Below are 23776 nucleotides of genomic sequence, written 5' to 3' on the forward strand. Positions count from 1 at the left end.
TAGTTATTGAGAATTCTTTGAGTTAATAGTTACTTCGGTGTATATTATTTCGTGATCTTTACGTTGAACTCCAGATAATTAACTTCAAGTTTTGTTGTCTGGGATTGTCTTTACTATCACCCTTTGCATTCCTATTGGAGCTGTAAATCTGATAAGCTACTTGGCAACTACATCTACCCACCTCCTTTTAAAGAAAGAGCTAGCAGGGACGGTGATCGTCTAAGCTGCAAGGAACGGCTTCCTTGGAAGCTTTGGCGTGCGGACTAAGTAGCATAATTATTGCTTCATAATTGTACTCTTTTTCTTTAGCTTTTTATAACATTTAGAATCAGCCACGCTTGGAATCAGAATGGTTGTGACATTTAGGACTGGAGTGATTGTGTGGAACACTTCAAGTTTAAAAAACAAGTCTAATGCAACTCCGAAGGCTAAAGAATACTCCTTTCAGCGAACACATTGAGTTTTGATTTCGGACAATGGTGTTTCTCAAATTTCTTCCAAAACCTGCACCCATCTGTGATCTAAATGCAATCTTTTTTCCTCTTCAATTCATTTGGCAAAGACGAAGCAGATGTATGTGACGGGGTTTGAATTTTAATTACAGCGAATACCTGGTGCACAAGAAATGAAAATCGTTTTCATAGGGAAGGAAGAGAGGAAATAAGTATCATTAATATATAACTTTAATCAGCTATTAACATATAACTTTGATCAGCTATTCTCATGAATTTTGAAGAGAATCACATTTGACTACTTTGGACAACCAGATTAAATATTCCTATGAATTATTATCTCATTAGGATCATTTTCATTGCAGTAACCAGCACTATTTTTGCTTAACCCTAAAATAAACTTATTTTTAGTTGCATAAAAAGACACGTGCTATTGCTATTGGTGTAGGCATTAAACCAACGCATCTCCTTTGTAAACAGTTTTGAGGCTAGTCTCCGAAAGATGTAGTGCACAGTCCGTCGTTTTAAGTGATCAATTAGTACTTTGTAGATGTTTGTTCCTACAGTTGCCGTAGCCCCTTTCAGAATGGTCAGTGGTGCAGTTATAATAACATGCAACTTTTTTTTTCTCTTAAAGCCCCCTATTCACATTACCTCAAAGTGCCTTTAACCGGCGCAGAGGTGCGAAGATAAAATTGTCTGACGCTTTAATCCATGCCCGAGGGGTTGGAAAATAAAGAGAGAGACAGAAATGGTCCTAAAAGAACCGAAAATCCACACAATAGCTGTGGGAATCTGGTCAGAGTTACTCATTTCGGGCTCTTCCCTGGAAATCCATCAATTAGAAATAAGAGCATTATTAAACGGAACTGGCGGATTTCTTTAAAGGTGAGGCTGTTTGCTTAAAAAGCCATTCACTTTCTAAACTTGAAGAGCTCCGACATGCTGCCAGCAGCGATTCTTGAAGGCGATTAAACAGAATGAATTGGGGCATGGACAGCCTTCTGTCAGATGTTGCTTTACCCCAACTCGTATAAGAACAATGTGCGATCTTTGTTACGTGGGACTCTGTACTTTAAGAAATTTAGATAAAACCAGCTCAAATTTAACCATCTAATTGTACAAGACCCTAAATCCTTGCACATATATTACAGACATGCACGTATGCTAATACGTTTTTACAATAAATCGCCGAAAATGGAATTTTTCTGGGAATATTGATTTGCATTCAACAGCAATTAGCTGGAGGTGATGTGAAGAAAATGATAACGCACAGAACAATTTATCAATGCAATATCAACGGATCAAATATGCATAAATTCAAACGCTATGCATTACATTGTAAACCTGATTTAAACAGCCTTTAAAAATAGAACCAGAGTCGTCAACATAAACATTATAAAATGATATCTTGTAGCCACGTTGATCGATATTTCACATGCCTTTTAATTGTAACGTATCGATTAAAATCACAGTACACCGATGAAAAATATAATTACCATTTAACTTAAATAGTTCCCTTGCAGTTCTACAAATAATTAAAACTAAAGAAAACTATATAGTCCAGTTCTGTATCTTTGCAGTTATTTTTATGTTTTGTGAACTGCCTTAAGGGAAGGATTGTATTTGTGAAGAGGACATTATCACATGCCCTTTGCTTCTCAAAGAGGTTAACAACCTAATGAACACTTAGTTAGGAGACGAAGCGTGCATAAGTGCTGGGTTTCCCAAAGCTTATCTGATGTTATATGTGCTACTCTAACCTTGTAGTAACCTAATTGTTTCAGCTCCCGCTCCGGGGAGCGGCTCAATGGCAATCCGGGACTGGGCAGCCTTCAGGTGGGACAGCAGCAGCCAGCAAGCTGTGAGAATGCCGCACTAGGGAGCCGGGGTCAGCAACATGCTGCTACATATGTTGGGTCAATCTTTTCCTTTGTGAAAATTTAAAAACCTGGAAAAACTCAATCGTCTATGGGTTTTAAGAAAATGTTCCTGGATTTGGTCCAGAATAGCTGAGAAAGAATAACTTGTTCAAAGGTGGATTGTTTGAAGGAAGAAGTGACTCAGTCACACTGAAACTATGGTTCGATTTAAACCGAGACCATAATAAACACGGGTTAACCAAATATAAAGCCGCTTTTACAATCTACCGCCTTCTAAAGGCTAACCCATTTAACAAGATGAAGTTTGACAGTTAGTGCTGCATTTATACTTATGTATATGCATGATGATGTGTGCACACGTTTTGTTTGCATGTACAATACAAAAGAGTGCATGTACTTCAGCTGCTTATATAACTCGATTCTTTTCATGTTTTAACATAATGCATGAAGAATCCTATGCTGAATGGCTCAAGTAATTCGTAATTCGTTTCCTAATGTTATCGATATTGAATTTCAAAACAAAAATTAAAAACCAAAACATCCCTTTCTTAAGTATTTGCCGCGTTGACACGGAATAAGATTCAGTATCTTGAAATATGAAATGTAGATTTAATTTGCAGACATTGTCAATATGTAACATTCAGGACGATAGCAATGATCCTTAAAAAAATCTTTATGTTGTAATTCGAACCGTCTGAAACATGGTAATCAGCACATAGATATCATCACGCAGTTGATGTCAGTGTGCAAAAAAAATTAAATATTGTGTAAATCTAGATGAGTGACGTTTGTGAAAGCGAGCATCAAAATCGGATGTCTTCGAGGTAATTTTCATGCGTGTAAGATTCGTCCTGAGATAATTACTTTTAATGTCAAAAAGATTTAGTTTAATATCATCTCTATTAGACTCTTGGCTGGGTAATTAAAGGTGCAGATTAAACCAGCGGGAAACAGATGGCATTTACTTACACTGATTCATTCAGTAAACAATGAAAAAGTCAATGGAACAGCCCTGGAACAAATGAAACCTTAAAGACCACTTACATTAGCAGGTACATGAGGACTGTCATCTGTCAAAAGGAGTGAGGACGGATAATAAACACTTACGGATAATTCCAGCAGAGAGAAAAAAAAGAGTACTTGCATAAGCATTAATACTGGGCAGTTTTGTTACTGAATTGACAGGCAGATATGAGAATAACTACCAGAAGAAGAAAACCATTAATAACAACTTTTCAAAGGATAGATACGTAATTTAGTTAAATTCAAACTGTGTGCATGTGTCAGTACATTTGAAAGAATAGATAATAGGTACATACTTGAAAGGATCCTGGTATGTGGTTTTTCTAAAAAAATAGCAGAGAAGATATAAAAGAGTGCATATTGATAAGTCCTGATTGTTTTAATAAACGCATTTATTAAATATAAACCAACTTTCAACATTATGATTTGGAATGGATACGGCTGTCTCCATAGATGAGTGATATTTTTTAAAGCAACACAGCCCGTGTATTAGTAAACTAGCATTATTATTGAATGGTGTGGGTGCATTCATCTCGACATTTCTCCGTTAAAGCAGATAAGCTTGTTTTAATACATATCTAGTTGTAGATGTATTGATTTGTGTATTGCTGCAAATGTTTTTTAAATAATTTTGGGAGGGTTCAGCAATATCTGATCTCGGCCTGATCCTACTGCAGAACAACTCCGAAAAGGAGAAACACTGACAACAGTATTTTTCTTCGATGGCCACACGGTCGACATACTTTTATTGATGCAAAATGGTGTGATTGTACAGGATATCAACTGAGTCAGTTCGTCTTACCCTTTCGGTACGAATGAATTTAGATCTAGATTTTAAAAAAAGAACAAATAGACCATTAAAAGTAAGCAGTTCCCAGCGTTTACCGCTATAGGACAAAATATAGAGTATTATTTTTCATTCTTAACATGTCATGCTAATAACATTTGCAACCATAGCTAAAAACTGCAACGTTTCTTCACTTTATGGTTCCACCGTTTGTAACAATATGTATAGACATTCTACTTTTTAGCTAATTATTTACCACCGTCATTTCACTGTCAAAGTTATTTCAACCCGTGTCTTGATTAAGCCGCGTTTAAACTTTCCCTGATATACCCGCTGCTTGATTTTGACCAAATTTTATGCTTTTGTATCAAAATGAAAGATTGCACCGATTAAAGTGGATTGTACCTTTAAGGCCATTGCCTTTAAAAAAATCTAATCGAGAAACGGCCCTTTATGTCAACCTGAAACGAACCGTGATGCCATTTTAAACGAATGCTTTTAGTGTCTGTAATCGCGAACAGATTGAAAAGGATGAGTAAATACCTAAATTGCGGGCAGAAAAAATAGAATTATTTTTCCCTTCACGGATGCTGACTGGCTGGCTGTGTATTTCAGTAACTTGTGTTCTCAACGCTGCTGGTACATTTTTGAAGCAATACTTTGAAACCATCTGCGTACTCAAACTATCAGAAAATGTTAAGATCAATGTAGAAAGTGTTTGCAATCTGCCGCAAGACAGTCAGCCTGCACATTTCCGATAGCCCCTACAGAAAGGGAGATTAAATCGTCTAGTGGAACGTTCCTCGTTACATAATAATTCGATTTTCAAACCCAAAACAACCACATTATATTCTCCCAAGCCAAGGACTTTATCATTTCACGTATCCAATTAGCAGTCAATATCACGTGAATTACATAACCACATAGACCTGTAATCCTGCCCTTGCTTTCTCTTAATTAAAACCGCGTCCCGCAATTCTTTGGTATCGAGGCGCGAAATTTGCTCCAAAGAATCTAGTCGATTCAGGTTAAACGATGCATCTTGCAGTGAATAAAAGCGAACGGCGGATGAAATTACTAGTTAAATTAGCCCGGCCGCTCTAATAAGGGAGGAGGTGTCTGGCAGCTGATTGATTTATGTTAGTTTGAAGACTGGCATCTCGGCGGGACCTTTTCAAATCCAGAGCATTTTTTTTGTTTGGCTGTTGCTTCGGCCAATGTCGGCTACCCTCGATTTAGACTGTTGTTTCCGACAACCTTGTAACATTGTTTAGGTATACTGTGCTGTAAACGGTAAAGGAAGGACAATTAATTCACTCAGGTGGAGAGCTAGGCATGTTTTGTCAATTAATCTTAATTATCACCAATTATGAAAACAAAATAAAGCGCACTCGAATGTTTGACACGGCTGTTCTGAAGGCAAAATCTTTCAGCTCCAGCAGACATTGACCCAGCTTGTGGCTGGGATCTGCCTTAAATAATCAAACATAACACAGATATTTCACAGGATGGCAAGCTTTAATAGAAATGCCGCACTTAATTAGGGAGCTGTCACAGACAGTTCTTTAAAATATTAATTCAGTCTAATATTTATTTTTACATTTCAATAAGGCAGTTCACGCGCGACAGATATTTTGGGAGTTTCACTATCCCAGATTCGCAACTCAATGTTACTCGGAAGCCGTTCACTTGGAGTAGATGAATAACACTTTTCCTTCTGCCCCTTTTGTGTCTTTAGTCGGAGGGGGTAAAACCACACGGTTTGGTGGAAGTCATGAAATCAGGTTGCACATTTTATGATGTTTAAACGAGGGCAGATGGGAGCAACAGTAAATACTCATCGGCCATTTCCGGGAACGTATCTCTGCAGCGACGTGAATTGCATTGCTTCACTCTCGTCATTCACCCGTTGCTCTACCACCCGGGACATTGCCGGATTTATTTCTTTGGGAAGAGGGAGCAGAAGGGTTCTTTTGGCGGAATTTTTCGTCTAAAATTATTTGTTGTCTTACGATGGCGAAAGTGCATTTTTTTAAAAAATTACTGATATAGTAAAACTCTTTTGGTCGTCCACTTATGCACGACCAAGACGCCCACTTAGGCACGACATGAACTGTTTTCTCGTTTGTTATATCAATATATCTCGGAGGAAATTAACAAACCCCTTAAAGGAATTTCATTTCTTTTCAGGTCTAGATCACTTTACTTTGCCTTCCTTCTAACACTATCACGCTTGAGTAATGTCAGTATTACCCATTTTAAGATATATGAAACTTACTGACGAATTATTGATTCGATGATATGGTCTCGTGCGAATTTTAAAGTTAAAATTGCTTCGTTTCATCAAAACTGGTTGAAAGAAATTGAATTTTTCTTCGCCCCCCCAAAGCAGTCTACAACCAATGAGTTAAATCGATCTGACAATGAGAGCAATGCCCAAGTTGGGATGCACGGATCTCAAAAATATGAACTAAAGTGTGCTATTCCTTCCAAAAGCTGCATGTGTTGATGCAGCAGACTGATTTTTTTTAAAAAAAACCTTTTGCAATCAGCAGAGGAAATAATTAATAAAGTATACTTGTTACTTACCCAGAATTCAACGTCTGGGTTACTTGGTAATTACATCATCATGATAACGACTGCCTGTAAAAGAAAGTAGAACTTAATTTTTTTTAAAGTAACCATTGGTAAAAGCCTTAATGTCTCTCAACTGCACCGAGTATAAAATAAAGGCTAAAAACAGCCGTTCAAGTTTGGTATGGTAACAGTTGCACCTATAAGATACTGTTGTAATGTTCACTTGGTTATTTTCGAGGGTTCAGGTGGACACTAGGTAACAGTAACCATAACCAATCAGAAGTGTGCTTTCACCCGCGTGCCATTCGGCCAATCGCAGGCGCCACATGTTGTCAATTTCATTCTAATGAAAACGTAAGGAGTAACAATAGGGAGAGTGCGAGTGTGAACTCATTGAGCCTCTGTATCCAGCAGTATTAATGCTAATGTCATACATATCATCGCCTTCTTCCCACACAGCTCTTAGTGCCTTCCCTACGCATTAATACGTGGCGGTCTCACCGGTTTCCAGCAGAGTTTGAGAACTAGGGTTTTTTTTAGGGAGGGAGGTTGGAATCTGAAGCAACCGTTTCAAGTTTAGCAGCAATCTCTTGTGAAAAGTAATGGAATTGCGCACGGAGCTTTCTGCCACCCAGACTACTCCGACAGCCATACCTGTGTCAGTGTCGGGGACTCTCCTCCGCGCTCCGCCTTTGCTGCTACGTGCCACCGAAAAGTACCCGAGGACTCCCAAGTGCGCCCGATGCAGAAACCACGGGGTCGTCTCAGCGCTGAAGGGCCACAAACGCTACTGTCGCTGGAAGGATTGCATGTGCGCCAAGTGCACCCTGATCGCCGAGAGGCAGAGAGTGATGGCGGCTCAGGTAGCTCTGAGGAGGCAGCAGGCACAGGAAGAGAACGAAGCCCGAGAGCTGCAACTTCTGTACGGGACGGCAGAAGGATTGGCCATCGCAGCCGCCAACGGCATGATCCCGTCCCGATCTTCTTACGACGTGTTTGGTTCGGTCTGCTCCGAGGGTAACACAGGTAAAAAAAAGATTATTTTCCAAAAGTTTTGAAAACTTTTATCTGGTCGATTGAAAATTGCCTGTTCACTCTCACAGTGATTAATCTCAGAGAGATAAATTCAAAATCCAGATGATGAATCCGTTTTTGTAGAAAGGTTTCTGCCTCAAAAATCTTGCGTTTATTTAAGAACATGATAATAAAACTTTTATAATTATTCAATGTGTACCTTGTTTGATGAGTTATTTTAACATGTCCAAATCAATTAGGTAATGGTTTTTCAAGATCAAATTTACTAACTCGGGAAGTTTGATCTTGAGAGAAGATTTAGACAAGTTCACATCGCCCTGGCCTCTCCTGCCATTCACACTCAGTGGAGTTTTCCTTAGGCCGCGGATGTGCAATGTAATTCTGTAAAACCTGATTTAGTGGATACCTCGCCCGTTATGTTCTTATGTTTTAGAATCTAAACTTTCAACTCAGTATGATTTAGATTAAAAAAAGACATTTTTCTGCTGTGGAAATTGGCGTGTAATTGACCAATTATTGGGATTGCATTATCTCAGTGATGATGATACCTATTCTCTTCAGAGAACATTGTTGTATTTCTGTCCACTTCCCGCCTACAGATTAAAGAGTATTTATACCATTTTATGGTGCATAAAAGAATAGGAATAATGTGAATTTGCCGCCTATCCAAATGTAAACCGACACACACAAGGCAATCGGTTTAACAACATTTGATTACAGCACACGCTATTTCCTGTAAATCCACATTGTGAAATAATGAAATGCCATTTAGTAATGCATGAAACTAATTAACATATCGGGAGAATTGGTTTATTTCAGAATAATTTGCACAACAATTTGTCTTAATCTTAAAACACCGCGGTGTTTGTTTTCCCCTCCTTGAGTAAATCTTCAAATGGATCGTTATCAGATTCGTTCAATGGGAGAAGCCGTTTACCAGACCTTAATTTGAAAAATAACATTATTCAATTAAAAGTAATGATTAAGAAGCAAAGTAATTCCAAATACTATTTAAATAGAGCGCTTACAAAAAAATGTTTGAATAATCACTCCTTACTTGGGGAGCGGCTTCAAGTTCTGAAAAATCTAATATTAGGAATTGTTATAAATTTTTACTGTCATATTTCGCCCTCTGACTCTGAAAGCAGTTTATTCAAGCGCAGTACATATAATGGTAAATAAAATTACCAATGTCAAGTTGTTAATTGTCAGATGTAACCTGAGCATGCCATCAGGAACTTTCAGAATTCCACTGTTTCTTTCTTATTTACAACTGGTCATGTCTTTATAAAGAATGACTGACTGTAGGAGAATCTTCCAGAAAAATACCACATTGGATTACAATAGTTTAAAACATTTTGCATCTTTGATTTGCAGAAACTAAACTCCAGAAGTACGAATTATTTCAAAAGAGTTTATTGCCACGGGCGGGAACTCCACAGCAGTCCTTAGTCAAGCCCATAGTCGGGGACAGCGAGTCGGGGACTGGCAGTGTTCCTGGGACTTCATCGCCAGATATTCGCCACGGATCTGGGTCCGAGAACGGAGACGGAGAATCATTCCTTAGCTCTCCCATCTGTAAGGTTCTTAAAGAAGGGCAGGATAGTCCAAGGACCATCACGCCACTGGGCTCTGATTCTGGGTCAGAGGCAGAAAAGGACGAGAGAGACGGCACCCCCTCCACGGGTGCCCGTCAGAGGACTCCCATTGAAATTCTAACCAGAGTCTTTCCTTCGCACAAGAGAAGCGTTCTGGAGCTGGTCCTGCAAGGTTGCGCAGGGGATATTGTCCAAGCCATCGAGCAGATTCTCAACAACAGAGAGCAAGAAAAGGTTTCCGAAGAAACTTGGCACCGTGACAGGACTCATCAGACTGTCCAAGGACCTACATCACATCGACCTCTGGTTGCTGGGGCCGTGCCTCCTGCCATTGGGACTCTGGGCAACAGGTCCGCGTTCTCACCTCTGCAGCCCAATGCGGCCCATTTTACTACAGATCCCAACGCCTATGCCATTGGGCCACATCTAGGACTCAATCCTCTTCGCTTAGCATATTCAGCCCATAGTAGGGGACTTGCTTTCATGACGCCTTACTCCACAACCGGCCTTGTCCCAACACTGGGCTTTCGTCCACCAATGGATTACGCCTTCAGCGACCTCATGCGAGATAGGTCCAACTTACACAAAGATCAAGTATACACTAATGGACTTTACGGATCAGTTGTAAATAATAACCCGGATAAACAGTAAGTTGCAACACTGAGGCGTCTTAAAATTTCACAAAGCAAAGGCCGGATTGTTATTAATTGCTCCGCGCCTATGTGGTTATGTTAGAACATGCAGAGGAGAAAGTTAAATATTTAATAATAATAAACATGATTGTACAATTAAAGTGCTAACGTGCAATTTTGTTAACGGTATATTTCGCTGGTATTGTAATTCATAGCCATAATCACAGAATTCCTTTGATTGTGTACTTAGCTACTCAAGTGTAATGTCTATAAGCAAAACTGAATTAATCCTAAATTATTAATGTAATATGTAGAGATTACGATATTCTAACGGAAGAGCGGACAATGTTCTACGTACCTGGTTAAGGTGCAGGTTAAATATATTATAGGTTTTTGAGTTAGGACTTGTTTTTGCAACTGTTTCTTTCAACTAGACGTCGGGAAATGTGTACATATCAAACGTAAAGGAAACTAGCTGCATTTGTAATTGTATGTAGAAAAAGGCTACAACAAGATGTAGTGTAATGTTCATTCATACATTTGCATTGTATATAGAAGCTTGGTGCTGACCCGTGTTGATTCTAGCATTTATTTTTCGTGTAAACAGTCAAAGTTATGTGCTTGCATTTGATAGAAATAAAAGTTATTTTGTGAACACATTTCTGGACATGTGTTTTGACTTAAAGCTGTAGCTGGACTAAAGCTGGACAGCACAATGTTTGAATATGTTCCGTTGGTTTCTTATCAAGTGGAAACGCAGAAAGAGTATTTAGCTGTGGGAAATCGAAATCAGGTGTCCAATTCCGAAAATGTTAAAGGAATTTTCTGATGTCAGCGAATGCACAGAGTTAGTGGGGTGTTGTGCTATCAAGCTTACCTCGAACTGTTTCGAAAAACATTAAAGAAAAAAACCACCATTGGGTTCATGAAATGCATGGATGTAACTCGCTCTGAAGAGTACACTCAATTGACATTAAAACTTTATGACTGTCCTACATATAATAAAGAGTGGCTTGCTGTATTGAATTAAGATTGCACAACTCATCAAACTCGTAACCATGGCAACCTAATCCTGCTAAACGGCACTCTGGCTCAGTTGATCTATTTACTTTCTTGCATCAAGTATGACTGGGTAAACATCATGTCTAAAAGGACAATGTTGAACTTACAGCTACCGCTCATATATTGGTGCCCAAAAAGAGAAATATGAAGCCTTTTTGAAACTTCTATCAACTGCTCGGAACCCCCGGATTGATTTCCCCCCTCCCATGTTTATTTTTCCCCAATTTTTAGTTTCACAGACCAACATGGTCCTCGAATTAGTTAAAAAAATCTGCTATTTTAATGGACCCCATACAATAATCCCGTCAATTACTGCGGCACCCATTTTGCAAGTAGTCGGGCAATGTTACAAAACTCTTCCTGGATCTTACAGTCAGTGAAACATAATATGGCTACAATACAACGATTTAATAAACCGGGCTTTAATAGCAGGCTAACTTGATTGGGATGCCTAATTCCACTTTAATTGGAAAAAACACTGTATTTAAGATGGTAGCAGAGTGTCGGTACCAGGAAAGTGGCCAACATCTGAATAAACCTTCACAGCTGAATTTGTTCAGGATGAGTTTCTGTATCTGGGATTACTGCCGTGGGCGTCAGGACTCAGAGAGAATTGCCACCGCGGTTATATAAGGTCACATCATTTTTATCTTTTCACTCGGTGCCTGTCAAGGCTTTTCCAATCATCATTGAATATTCCACCTATTTTAAAACAGCAGTGTTGTAATTAATCCGACATCATGGTCAACAAAACTGCACCACCTTTGATGCCACGTTGATTCGGTATTTAATAAAACATATTTCATATTTATAAACATCGCCATCATGTAATATTATGGGACCATCAACTTGATATATTCACGAAATACATTCAGACAGGGCAATAAGAAACCCACTCAAGTGCAGATTTGGATAGCTTTGTAATCAGAACTGGTTAGAAAACTTAGGTTTTAGAGAATTAAAACCAAACTATTTACCAGAAGCTCTTCACGTCTTGAAATATAAAATGTCATTATTCAATAGCTTACAACATCAAAAACAATACAAAATACTAACTGCCAGGGCAATTATTTTTTAAAATATTCACCGTGGAAACCGAAATCAAATAGCGTTTAAGTATCTCTTTCCACGGTGTGTAACGGACATGTAAATGCTATTTGAAGGGACTTACACCTTTCGATATATTTAACTTTTTGATGCCTGTTCGGAGAATATGTTTGAAAATTATAATTACAAGTACTGGATCACTATTACATAAAGCGAAGGCAATTAGAAGTCTTTATTTAGGCACTTTGAATTATTCTCAAGTTAAAACAATAGACATGGTCTTTGCTGTATTAGCAAAGAAGAAAGTCAATTTCCTAAAGCCGTTAAAACACTTAACTGCACCAGGAAACACTTCATAAATTTACACGGCCATTAAACGTTTGTCTTACAAAAAAAATCCCTGGTTGCTTTCAAGGGCCTTCGTTACGTTATTTGCATTTAATGAAGATTTTGTAACAACAAATTATCGAAGTATTTTCACGTTTCTGTTATTTAAAACAGTTTATTAATTTGGGGAGCAAATATTCTGCAAGAACTCAGACAACAGACTGAACCAAAGCATTGTATGAAAGGTGTTTCTGTCCCGGATCATTAAACAAACTTTGAATTTGCGAGACCGACAACAAGAAGCAAATTAATATCGCAGCGACAGGTTAAGGAAAAGTGCTGGTTAAAGTTGGTGACGTGCATTGAAATGGGCGACCGCATCAGTTCCGATATTTGCTCATAAATCACAGGATCACAAAATAAAAGGTTTCTAAATTTCCAAGGTATTCAGTACATTTCAAGTGTAATACGAACTCCAAGATCATTTCCCATTTTGCATTCACCGCCAACAATGCACATCAGAGGGCTGGCTTTCTCACCAAAGTAACAAGGGGACCGGTTTTACATTCTGCAGTGGGAAAAGTTGAAGTTTAAAGTTTTATTGAATTTCACAGGAGGACTTTGCAGCTAAGAAAGTTTTATTTTTCGGGAAATAACCCCGATTTTGTACATGTCTTCACATCGAGAATGTGGGGGCTTGGCAAATCCCTCTGTGCGATTACTGCTCGAGTCACGGTTCGTACAGCTGGCTGGTTTGTTTAAACCACCGATTGTGCCCGTGGTTGTTTTACATTTAAGAAATATTTAGCATTATAAATTCACTAGGAAGACCATGCGAACTTAAACACGGCGCACAAATCATGTGGAGTAGTGTAATTAATTTGTCTTTTTGGGGTAGAAGTTGTGTTAGGTGTCTGAAATGTAGACAGACATCGGCAAGCCGCCTTTCTGTGTTTGATACAGTGTAAAACAGGAAAATAAAACTTGACAAACTTACTGGCGCTACTCAGAGTTCAATCAGCAGCAGGTTAGAATCTCGAAATATTCCTCAAGAACTCAGCAGCAGACTGGACTATTCGAGCTCAGAAAAAAAAGGCGACGAGTTTAGCTGTTCAAAGGGTAGAACTGGATTTTCATCAATTTCAGGAACACTGCCGATCTTTACCTGGAGAATGTATTCACTTCAGGTCAGAAAGATTCGTTATTTTGATGACACAAATACTTCACACACTCCTTTCATTCAAGTCTTTACTTATTTTCATCTTATCGTGGACACAATGTAAATAAAATAAACACATCAAGTAAAAGAAGGAAAGTTTAGTTGGTAGAATGGTAACAAGGCGCCCGGGTACTATTAACGGCAAGTGTTTAAAAATGTGGGTGATATAAATTGAAAACCACACGTTCCGCAGGCCTGTCAGACGAGGGAAGGATTGCTCAACAGCGGAATCAGTTGTGACATTTATTACTTAAAATTGTAATTTTAAGATGAGTGAGAGCTTGGAGTTGGAGAGGCAAATCAAATCAGTGCAGGTACGTAGTGACAAAGCTATTTTGTCGCGGCACATTGTAGATTGCTACAGTTCTTTTCCTTTTATGCTTTGCACTAATTATGATGTTGAAACGATATTTAATTACAAATGCCACCCCATATTATTGGTGAAAATTACTTTGCTCAGGATTTACAATGAAAGAAATAAGCATTGAATTCAAAGCGCCTCCCTCTTCCGGCTTGTTTTGTGCTTTAGCGCCCCCTCATGTCCCAAGTGTCTATTGCAAGCTAGGGTTATTAAGGAAGTCCCTGCCAGGGTATACTTAATAGATTCTACTTATTTCATATCGATATAAAATGTCGACATAGGACACTCTTAGGTATTTTTAAAATAACAAATGACTATAATTATGTAACTTAATATCTCATTAGGAATAATTCCTCGCCGTGAAGGTCAACGCCCGCCAATAATAAAATTGGTTCAGAATCTTTGAACACCGTGTTCAACTTTGGACATCAAGACACAAATTGAGCAGAGACGAGCAGTGATATTAGTCTCTAATTTCAAAGGACTGAATTACAAGGAAACACGGGATATCTGATACTCCTTAGCATTGAAATAAAACTAAAAGGACCTCATACAAGTATAAGGGTAGAGGAGCATAGATGATGTGCGTATCGAATGTGTAAGTATCAAAATGTACATGGCATATCAGAGTATACAATAAAATGGACATGGGTCAAAACTAGTGAAAGTGAAATTTGAAACAGCGCCAGGACCACTTCACCAAAAGGGACAGGACACTCGGAATGGCCTTTCATGTACAATACTGATGTCAAAATAAGGCAAAACCAAATGTCATGCCAGTAGGGGAGGCAATTTTTTTCTTTGTCCCGAATAAATGAGTTAAAATGGATCAAGTGTTTGTCTCTGGTTTCTGTATCTATAGTTCTGATCTCTCCATTGGGGCGGAACGGTGGCACAGTGGTTAGCTCTGCTGCCTCAGAGCAACAGGGACCGAGGTTCAATTCCCAGCTTTGGTGACTGTTCTGAGTCAGTACGTTCTCCCTGTGCCTGCGTAGGTTTCCTCCAGGTGCTCTGGTTTCCTCCCACAGTCTGGTTAGGTGCATGAGCCATGCTAAATTCTTCCTCAGTATTCCTGAACATGCATCGGAGTGTGGCGACTAGGGGATTTTCGCAGTAACGTTACTGCAGTGTTAATGTAAGTTTACTTGTGACACGAATGAAATGAACTTTAAACATTCAAGTTTGAAGCAGTTCCCAATAAAAGGCTGCATTTTGCCCGGAAAACATTGACGTGTCAATTGGTTGATATAAGTCACTCAGTTCTGGTTAAATGTCTATCCCAAGTCTTACAGCTAACATGACACAAAGTCGAGTTAGCAGCAAGGAGTGATGTGCAGCATTAGATTCTACCTATTATCACAAGGCTGAAGAGAAAGTTCTTTCCAGGGCTGGGTGACATTCTGCAGCTCCTAACGTTCTTTACTTGCTTCATGTTTATTAGATTTTTTAATGATGTATGTTACTTACCTCTTAAAATATTTGTACCCTTTACTTTTAGGGACAACCTGTATTATGCAACGTGGCTGAATCAAGAATGCAGGCCAATATCCTTCTCCCAGTTTGTTGCCGACCCTAATCTGAAGCCACGCACGTGAATGGAATTATGTGTAAGTCAAACTGAGTATTTCTTCATATGGATTATTTTCTTATCATCTATTATACTGTAACCAAGAGTTATGTAACTTCTGAAGCAGTAAAATTAAATGAGAAAATGGACTATATATAGAGCTACAGCTGGTTGAAAATGCAATAATGCGTACAGATTTTGTACTTATGACTAGTTTTTTTACATTTCAAAAACATGGGTAATTATTATTGTTGCGACAAGGAGTGATTTTCTGTGGAATTGGCAATAACTACTTCCCTTTACTTCCCCAAATATATTGTTTGTTATTTTCTGCTTTCCCTGTGGCCACTTATTCCTACACCATTCTCTGAAGAAAGCACCCATGACCTGTTCCCAGGCCTCTTACAAAAGAGCTTTTTAGCTGACAGCTGGTTGGAATTCAAAATCCATACTGTTTGACTTATCCTCTGTTTTTTTTCTTATTCGTTTGATTTTACTTCCACTTGGAAACTCTTCTGGGCAGTTTATATGTGCTTTGGGTCTGTCTGAATGTAGAATTCATGGGATGACCCACATTATATCAGTTTATTGGAACACTGACAACTTACCACTCTTCATACGCTCCTTAAAGCATGAGTGACTGTGATATCTCAGGACATGTGCTCCCCTTGGAGTAATCAACGCTTTCAGATCTTAAATCCATAATCTGATTGATTATATTTTATCCATACAAATCCACAATTAGAATATATTTGCCAGAAATCACATATTTTATCAAAAATCAGTTAGCACCAATTCCCATTACATTATGTAGAATTAGTAACATAATATTTGCCCATTAAATTGAATATGCTCTTCTCTTTCTTTCATGAATATTTTATATCTGTTTTTCATTTGTCCCACACATTGATTAGAAATATAATATAACCTTATTTTAGTTTAACATTCTTTAACATTTTGAAGTTAAGGAAAAATAAAATGTTAGGAAACTTTGAAGGTAAATTTACTTACAAATGTGAACCTAAGCTATTGCTCTTCATCACACTGACTATTTAATCACTTGGTTAAGGGGTAATCATGTATTAATAAATAGTTACCATAGAGTTTAATTATGATGGAAAAAATATATCCTTGAATCAGATAATGATGGGGAATATCATAGTAAGTCCTTGGAAAATACTTTGGTTAAAATATTGCTTGCTTACCTATAATTTCCTAGAGTATGAGTCTGTGATTTCACTATTGTCAATCAATGCTAACAGTATTTCCCCACAAGTGGACAGAGAAAAATGAAAGCACATCACCCTGAGTTGTTCATGCACACTTCACATGGGTAGATTTTCAAATTGTTACCCAGGTGGAAAACTGATGCTGCAGATTGGCTGTCCATAATAGAAACATAGAAACATGTAGGTTAGAAGCAGGAGTAGGCCATTCAGCCCTTCGAGCCTGCTCCACCATTCATTTTGATCAAGGCTGATCGTTGAATTCAATATCCCCCCTTCCTCGTATATTCCTTGATCTCTTTAGCCCCAGCAGTTATATCTAATTTCTTCCTGAAATCAGACAACATTTCGGCCACAACTATTTTCTGTGGTAGCGAATTCCATACATTCACCACCCGCTGGGTGAAGAAATTTCTCCTCACCTCAGTCCTAAAAGCTTTACCTCTTATTCTAAAACTATGAGCATAAGGGGTAAACCTTTGTAGGGAAATATTGACAGCATTGCTTGACAATAGTGACTGAAGTCATAGACCCATATTCTCGGAAATTGTAGGTGTGAACTTACTTCCAACATTTGCATGACATTGTGCTATATATGTATACAATATTTTAACCAAAGTGAATTCCAGGGGCTTACAATGTTATTCCCCATCATTATCTGATTCAAGAACATAAATTTTCCATCATAAATAAACTCTGCAGTAACTATTTATTGATATATGAGTTCTGGACACCCCCACCATTGGGAATGGTCTTTTTGAATTTACTGTGTCTAACCCTGTTAGAATTTTATAAATCTCCATAAGATCCCCTCTCACCCTTCTAAACTCCAGTGAATATAATCCTAACGACTTAATCTCTCCTTACATGACAAACCTTCCATCCCAGGAATCAGCCTGGTAAAGCTTTGCTTTACTCCCTCTATAGCGAGGATATCCTTCCTTACACAAGGACAACAAAACTGCACACAGTACTCCAGTTGTAGCCTCAACAAAGCCCTATACAATTGCAGCAAAACATCCCTATTCCTATACTCAAATCCTTTCGCTCTGAAGGCCACCATACCATTTGCCTTCCTCACTGTCTGCTGTACTTTCAGTGACTGATGCACAAGGGCATCTAGGTCTCGCTGAGCATCCACCTCTCTCAATTTACATCTATTCAAGTAATAATCTGTCTTCCTATTACTGCTACCAAAGTGGATAACCTTAGATTTATCCATATTAGACTGCATCTACCATGCACATATCTACACACTCAGCCTGTCCAAATCAAGTGAAGGTCTCTGCATCTTTCCCACAGCTCACCCCACCCCCCACCCAACTTTGTATCATCTGCAAAGTTGGAGATAATCATTAATATACAAAGTGAACAGTTGGATTCCCAGCACAGATCCCTGCAGAACCCCACAAGTTACTGACTGCCAATCAGAAAAAGACCCATTTATGTCAACCCTTTGCTTCCTGTCTGCGAACCAGCTTTCTGTCCATCTCAAGACATTACCTGCAATCCATATGCTTTAATTTTATATAGTAGACTGTTATATGAGACCTCCTCAAAAGCTTTCTGAAAGTCTAAATATACCACATCCACTGGTTCTTCACGGTCAACTCTACGATTTACATCCTTGAAGAATTCCAGTTGATTCATCGAGCGTGATTTCCTTTTGTAAATCTATGCTGACTTTGTCTGATTATACCATTACTTTCCAAATGTTGAGTTATGAAATCCTTGATAATGAATTCTAGCAACTTCCCCAATACTGATATTAGGCTCACTGGTCTATAGTTCCCTGTTCTCTCTCTACATCCCTTTTTGACTATCAGGCTTACATTAGCTACCTCCAATCTGTAGGAAACAGTCCAGGGTGCAAAGAATTTTGGAAAACAATCACCAATGGATCTACTATTTCCAGGGCCACCTCCATATGTACTTTGGGATGAAGATTATCAGGACCCGGAGATTTATCCACCTTCAATCCCATCAATTTCCCCCAAACCATTTCTCTATTAATGCGGATTTCTTTAGGCTTTCATTAAAACTTGTTTGTGGCAATAATTAGTTATTCAACTTTTTTTATTTTGGCCATCCTGGATATAAAGAAGTGACCCTTTGGAATTCAATTGCGTTTTTATTTCTTTATGGAGAGATCTAAATCTTTAATATTAGCAGGAAATATTGACAATATTCCATCTCCACATTCTTGCTCAATCATTTAACTGGTCTATATTGTTCTGCAACTCCTCTATGTCCTCTTCATGACTTACTTTCCTTCTTAACTCTGTCTCATCAGCAAGCTCAGATATATTACACTCAGTCACTGAGATAAATTGCAAATAGTTAAGGGCCAAGTTCTGATACTTGCAGCACTCCACCCTTGACAGCATGTCATCTAAAGATGACTCATTTACTCCTACCCTGTTTTCTTTCTGTTAACCAAGCCACAATCCACGATAATATATTAACCCAAAACCATAAGCTCTAACCTTATGTAACAATCTTTCTGTGATACCTTATTTAATGGAATTTAAAACTCCAAATATGCTGTATCTGCTGGTCCTCCCTTTTACACCCTGCCAGTTGCACCCTGAATAGTCTCTAGTAGAATTGCAAAACACAATTTCCCTTTTATAAAACTAAAGATTCTGCTTAATCATTTTATAGTTTTCTAAGTTCCCGGTTACTGTGTCCTCAATAATAGATTCTAGCATTTTTCTTATTGCTGATATCAGGCTAACTGGCCTTTGTTTCCTTGCTTTCTTTCTCCTCCTTCCTTGGACATCAGGTTACGTTTGCTGTCTTCCATGGGGACCGTTCTAGAGTCTCAGGAATTCTAGAAGTTCAAAACCATTACACCCACTATCTCTACAACCACCTCTTTTAAAACCTAGGGTGTAGGTGATTAGGTCCAAGGAATTTTTCAGCTTTTGATACCATTTTGTCTTCAGTAGTGTTTCTGTACTAATACTAATTACTTAATTTTCTTACTTTCATTAGGCTCTTGTTTCCCAACAATTGTTCATATGCTATTTCTGTTTTCTGCTGTGAAGGTAGACATAGATTATTTGTTTAACATCTTGGCCATTTCTTTATTCCCCATTATCATTTCTCCTGTTGCTGTCTCCATATGACCCACTTTTACATTTGTTAGTCTTTTCATTTTTACATAGTTGTAAAAACTGTTAAAATCTATTTTTATATTTCTTGCTAGTTTGTTCTCATTCCATTTTCTTTTTATCAATTCCTTGGTGATTCTTTAAAACATTCTCAATTCTCAGCCTTGATCTTTGGCAACATTATATGCCTCCAGTACTGTACTCACTTCCTCCATAAGATCCTTTACTACAGCATTACTAATTAAATCTGTCTCATTACACAATACCCAGATCCCTAGTTGGTTCCTTGGGATGTAGTTCCAGAGATCTGTCTCATAACTACTCCATGAAATCTTTGTCTAAGTTACTTTTGCTAATTTGTTTTACCCATCTATATGAAGATTAAAGACCATTACAGCACTCTTGCTATATGCTGGTCTAATTTCCTGATTCATACTGAGGCCAACACTATGATTACTGTGAGGAGGGCAGTAAAGAACCCCCCAAAAGTGTTTTCTTAGTGATTTCTTAGCACTGATTCTACACCCTGATTTTCTATGTCTAGATCCTTTCTTCCCACTGCCTTTATCTTATCTTTTATCAGGTTTGCCCCACCTTCTTTTCCATTTTCCTATCTTTTTCTTAGAAATCAGATAGCCCAGAATATTTACCTCCTAACCTGGTCTGGCCTAGATGCGACTCCAGATCCACAACAATGTGGTTGACTCTCAAATGCCCCCAGGGACGGGCAATAAATGCTGGGCCAACCAGTGACACCCACATCCCATGTACAAAAAAAAATTCACCCAGAAATCCTGTCTTGGTGATAGCGACTAGATCAAACTCTGGGCCCGATTTTACCAAAAATTTGCACCTATTTTCTGGTGCGAAATCGCGGTAAATTCGGAAGTTGGGCCTGTAACGCAATCTGCACCGGAAACTGAGCAGATCGCGCCTTTTGGTCCGCACCCCAATCGGACAGCCCAAAGATTTAAATGCATTAAATCAATTTAAATGCATGCTAATGAACCGCGTGTCCAACTCTACCGCCAGATCCCACTTTACCGTCTTCGGATCTGTTTTGGATCTGTGCTGTTATCAATCTGCAGAATAAAAATCCAAAGTGGATTCCTACTCAAGCACCTTTCACATACCCCCCCAGGAGGCAGGACCCCGCCTTGGCAGAGCACACCCCCCAACCTACCTTGATTGCTGCTCATCTTCCATCGTCCTTCTGACCTGCACTCGTTGATGTGGAGATGCTGATGTTGGACTGGGGTCAACACAGTAAGAAGTCTCACAACACCAAGTTGAAGTCCTGTTGGAGTTTAACCTGATGTTGTGAGACTTCTTACTGCACTCATTGGACAGCCTGCAGCACCTTCCTGGCCTTCCGCTGGCGTCTGCTGGAGGAGTGGGGAGGGGGGTGGGGGGTATGGAGAATGGACTTGGGAGAATCTCTACCTCCCACACACCCTGGGGCATTTTTTGCACCCGGGCGCAGTGTTTCAGATTTTTTTTCGAACTGCGCATGCACAGTTCAGAGCTCCAATCGTTCCGGCAGCACTAAGGCCCACCCAAAGCGCAGACCGGACTGGAGCTGGCAAAAAGTGTATGGGCGCGCTGAAACAAGGATTCTGAGCTTGGACCCATTTTATGTCTGGATCCAGCCCTTAGCCTCCAATTGGTAAAATCGGGCCCTCAATCTTTAACTGTGCCATTGATTCAGCTATTCTATTCTAAATGCATTGTATAATCAAATAAGATGCCTTAATTTTAACTTTTTGGCATTCTTCCCAGTGGCCCTGGTTCCTAAAGCTGTATCAATGTTAGGAAACTCTCTATACTCCTGACACAATCTACTGATTTTATCCAAATGAATATTCTGCTCTACAGCCTTGTCTCTTCAGATGCATAAATTTATCCTCGCTTGAACCTACCTTCCACATTTAAAGCCCTATCACCCTGGTTATTCGGTCACCTCGTCACTGCTCCCTGCCTGGCATTACAAATGAATTGCGGGGAAAGCTGAGTTAAGCCACTTTTTGTATTTTTTTCTTCTTCTCATTTTTCTGCCTCTTACTCCACTGATCAGGCAGTTAAGCAAACAATTTACTCCCAATCTCTACTGATGCTGACCAGTATCCGACTAGAGGATATGCAACAGCAAAATGAGACGGTTCTCCCTTGAGAATCTAACAATTCAATAGGAAATTAATCTTATGTTCTGCCAGATGGCATGGGCTGAGCTTTGTGATAAACCAATGAGGAAACCATGGGTATGAATCAGTACATCACCAGCAATTTTTGCTTACAAGTATTTACTTAAATATTTGCAGATTTGATTCTAACATGCTAGTTTTTCACGGTCAAGAATATCTTTAAATTTACTGGAAAAAGGTATAAGGAAATTTTCCCTTAAGGTTTCTAAAATCTAATCAAATATTCTATCCCTTTCATATAGTTTAATTATTGGAATGTGAGGGAAATATAACCAAATGATAAAGCAGGTTCTTTGGAAAATGGAACGTTCTTAGAAGAAAGCTTCATGGTATCAAATTGCTTACCTTCTCATATGGTAAAATATTGGTTTAAAATTGGTAAAGTGGCACCTGAAAAAAATGGTTATCCCCACATTTACTCTATTTATTGTAATTGCCGGTGCATGTAATGCAATATTTTTTGATATCATGTTTGCAGACATAAAATAAGTCATGGTGTACTATTTTGAAGCAAAAACTGTGTGTACATTTAAAGATACCTGACTTTAAACTTCAATACACTCTGTCACAATATTGTCAATTAACCCCACTTTCTACTGGACAAACGTAACGTGATGCATTTTGGTAGATCCAATTCAGTGGGAGCTATAAAATAAGTGGCAGAACCATCAGGAGCACAGACAGAGAGATCTGGGAGTACAGGTCCACAGATCCTTAAAAAAGGTTTATCAGGATATTGCCTAATATGGAGAGTATTAGCTATGAGGAGAGATTGAATAAACTGGGATTGTTCCTCCTGGAAAGATGGAGGCTGAGGTTGAGGGTCAACCTGATAGGAAGTTTATAAAATTATGAGGGGCATAGATAAGGTGAACAGTTGGAAGCTTTTTCCCCAGGGCAGAAATGACAATCACAAGGGGACACAAGATTAAGGTAAGAGGGAAAAGTTCAGTAGAGAAGTGTGGGGTAAATCTTTTACACAGAGGGTGGCGGAGGCCTGGAATGCATTGCCTAGTAAGGTGGTTGAGACAGATACATTAGCGACATTTAAGACTTATCTGGATAGGCACATGAACAGGCTGGCTATAGAGACATATAGATGGTTGGTCTAGGAAGGGCAACGTGATTGGTGCAGTCTTGGTGGGCTGAAGGGCCTGTTCCTGTGCTACACTGTTCTTTATTCTTTGTTCACTCAACTTGTCCAAATCGCACTGAAGCACCTTTGCACCTTCCTCACAGCTTATGCTCCCAACCAGCTTTGCAAATTTAGAGATACTAAATTTAGTTCCTTCATCTAAATCAACAAAATATTTTGTGAATATCTGGCATTCTAGCACTGATTCCTGTGGTACACCACTAGTCACTGCCCACCATTTGGAAAAAGACCCATTTATTCCTACCCTTGCTTCCTGTCTGCCAACCAGTTTTCTACCCATCGCAATACACCACCCCCTATCCCACGCGCTTGAATTTTACACGCTTATCTTTTACGTGGGACCTTGTCAAAATCCTTCTGAAAATCCACATAAATCATATCCACTAGTTTCCCCTCATCTAGTCTACTGGTCATATTCTCAAAGGATTCCAATAGACTTGTCAAGCAAACCCTTTCATAAATCCATGCTGACTCTGTCCAATCCTGTCACTCTTTTTCAAGTGCTCT

General features: G+C 38.9%; 1 protein-coding gene across 1 annotated transcript; it reads left to right on the forward strand.

The window, feature by feature from the left end:
- Positions 1-7324: 7324 nt before the first annotated feature.
- dmrta2 (DMRT-like family A2) lies at positions 7325-10006 on the forward strand. The gene is made up of 2 exons (XM_080196562.1): positions 7325-7748; positions 9135-10006. The coding sequence occupies exons 1-2, from the start codon at positions 7325-7327 to the stop codon at positions 10004-10006; spliced, it is 1296 nt and encodes a 431-aa protein (XP_080052688.1).
- The last annotated feature ends 13770 nt before the right edge of the window (positions 10007-23776 follow it).

The sequence above is a fragment of the Carcharhinus amblyrhynchos genome, chromosome 9 (assembly GCF_965287045.1).
Source record: "Carcharhinus amblyrhynchos chromosome 9, sCarAmb.v2.hapA, whole genome shotgun sequence".
Classification (NCBI taxonomy): domain Eukaryota; kingdom Metazoa; phylum Chordata; class Chondrichthyes; order Carcharhiniformes; family Carcharhinidae; genus Carcharhinus; species Carcharhinus amblyrhynchos.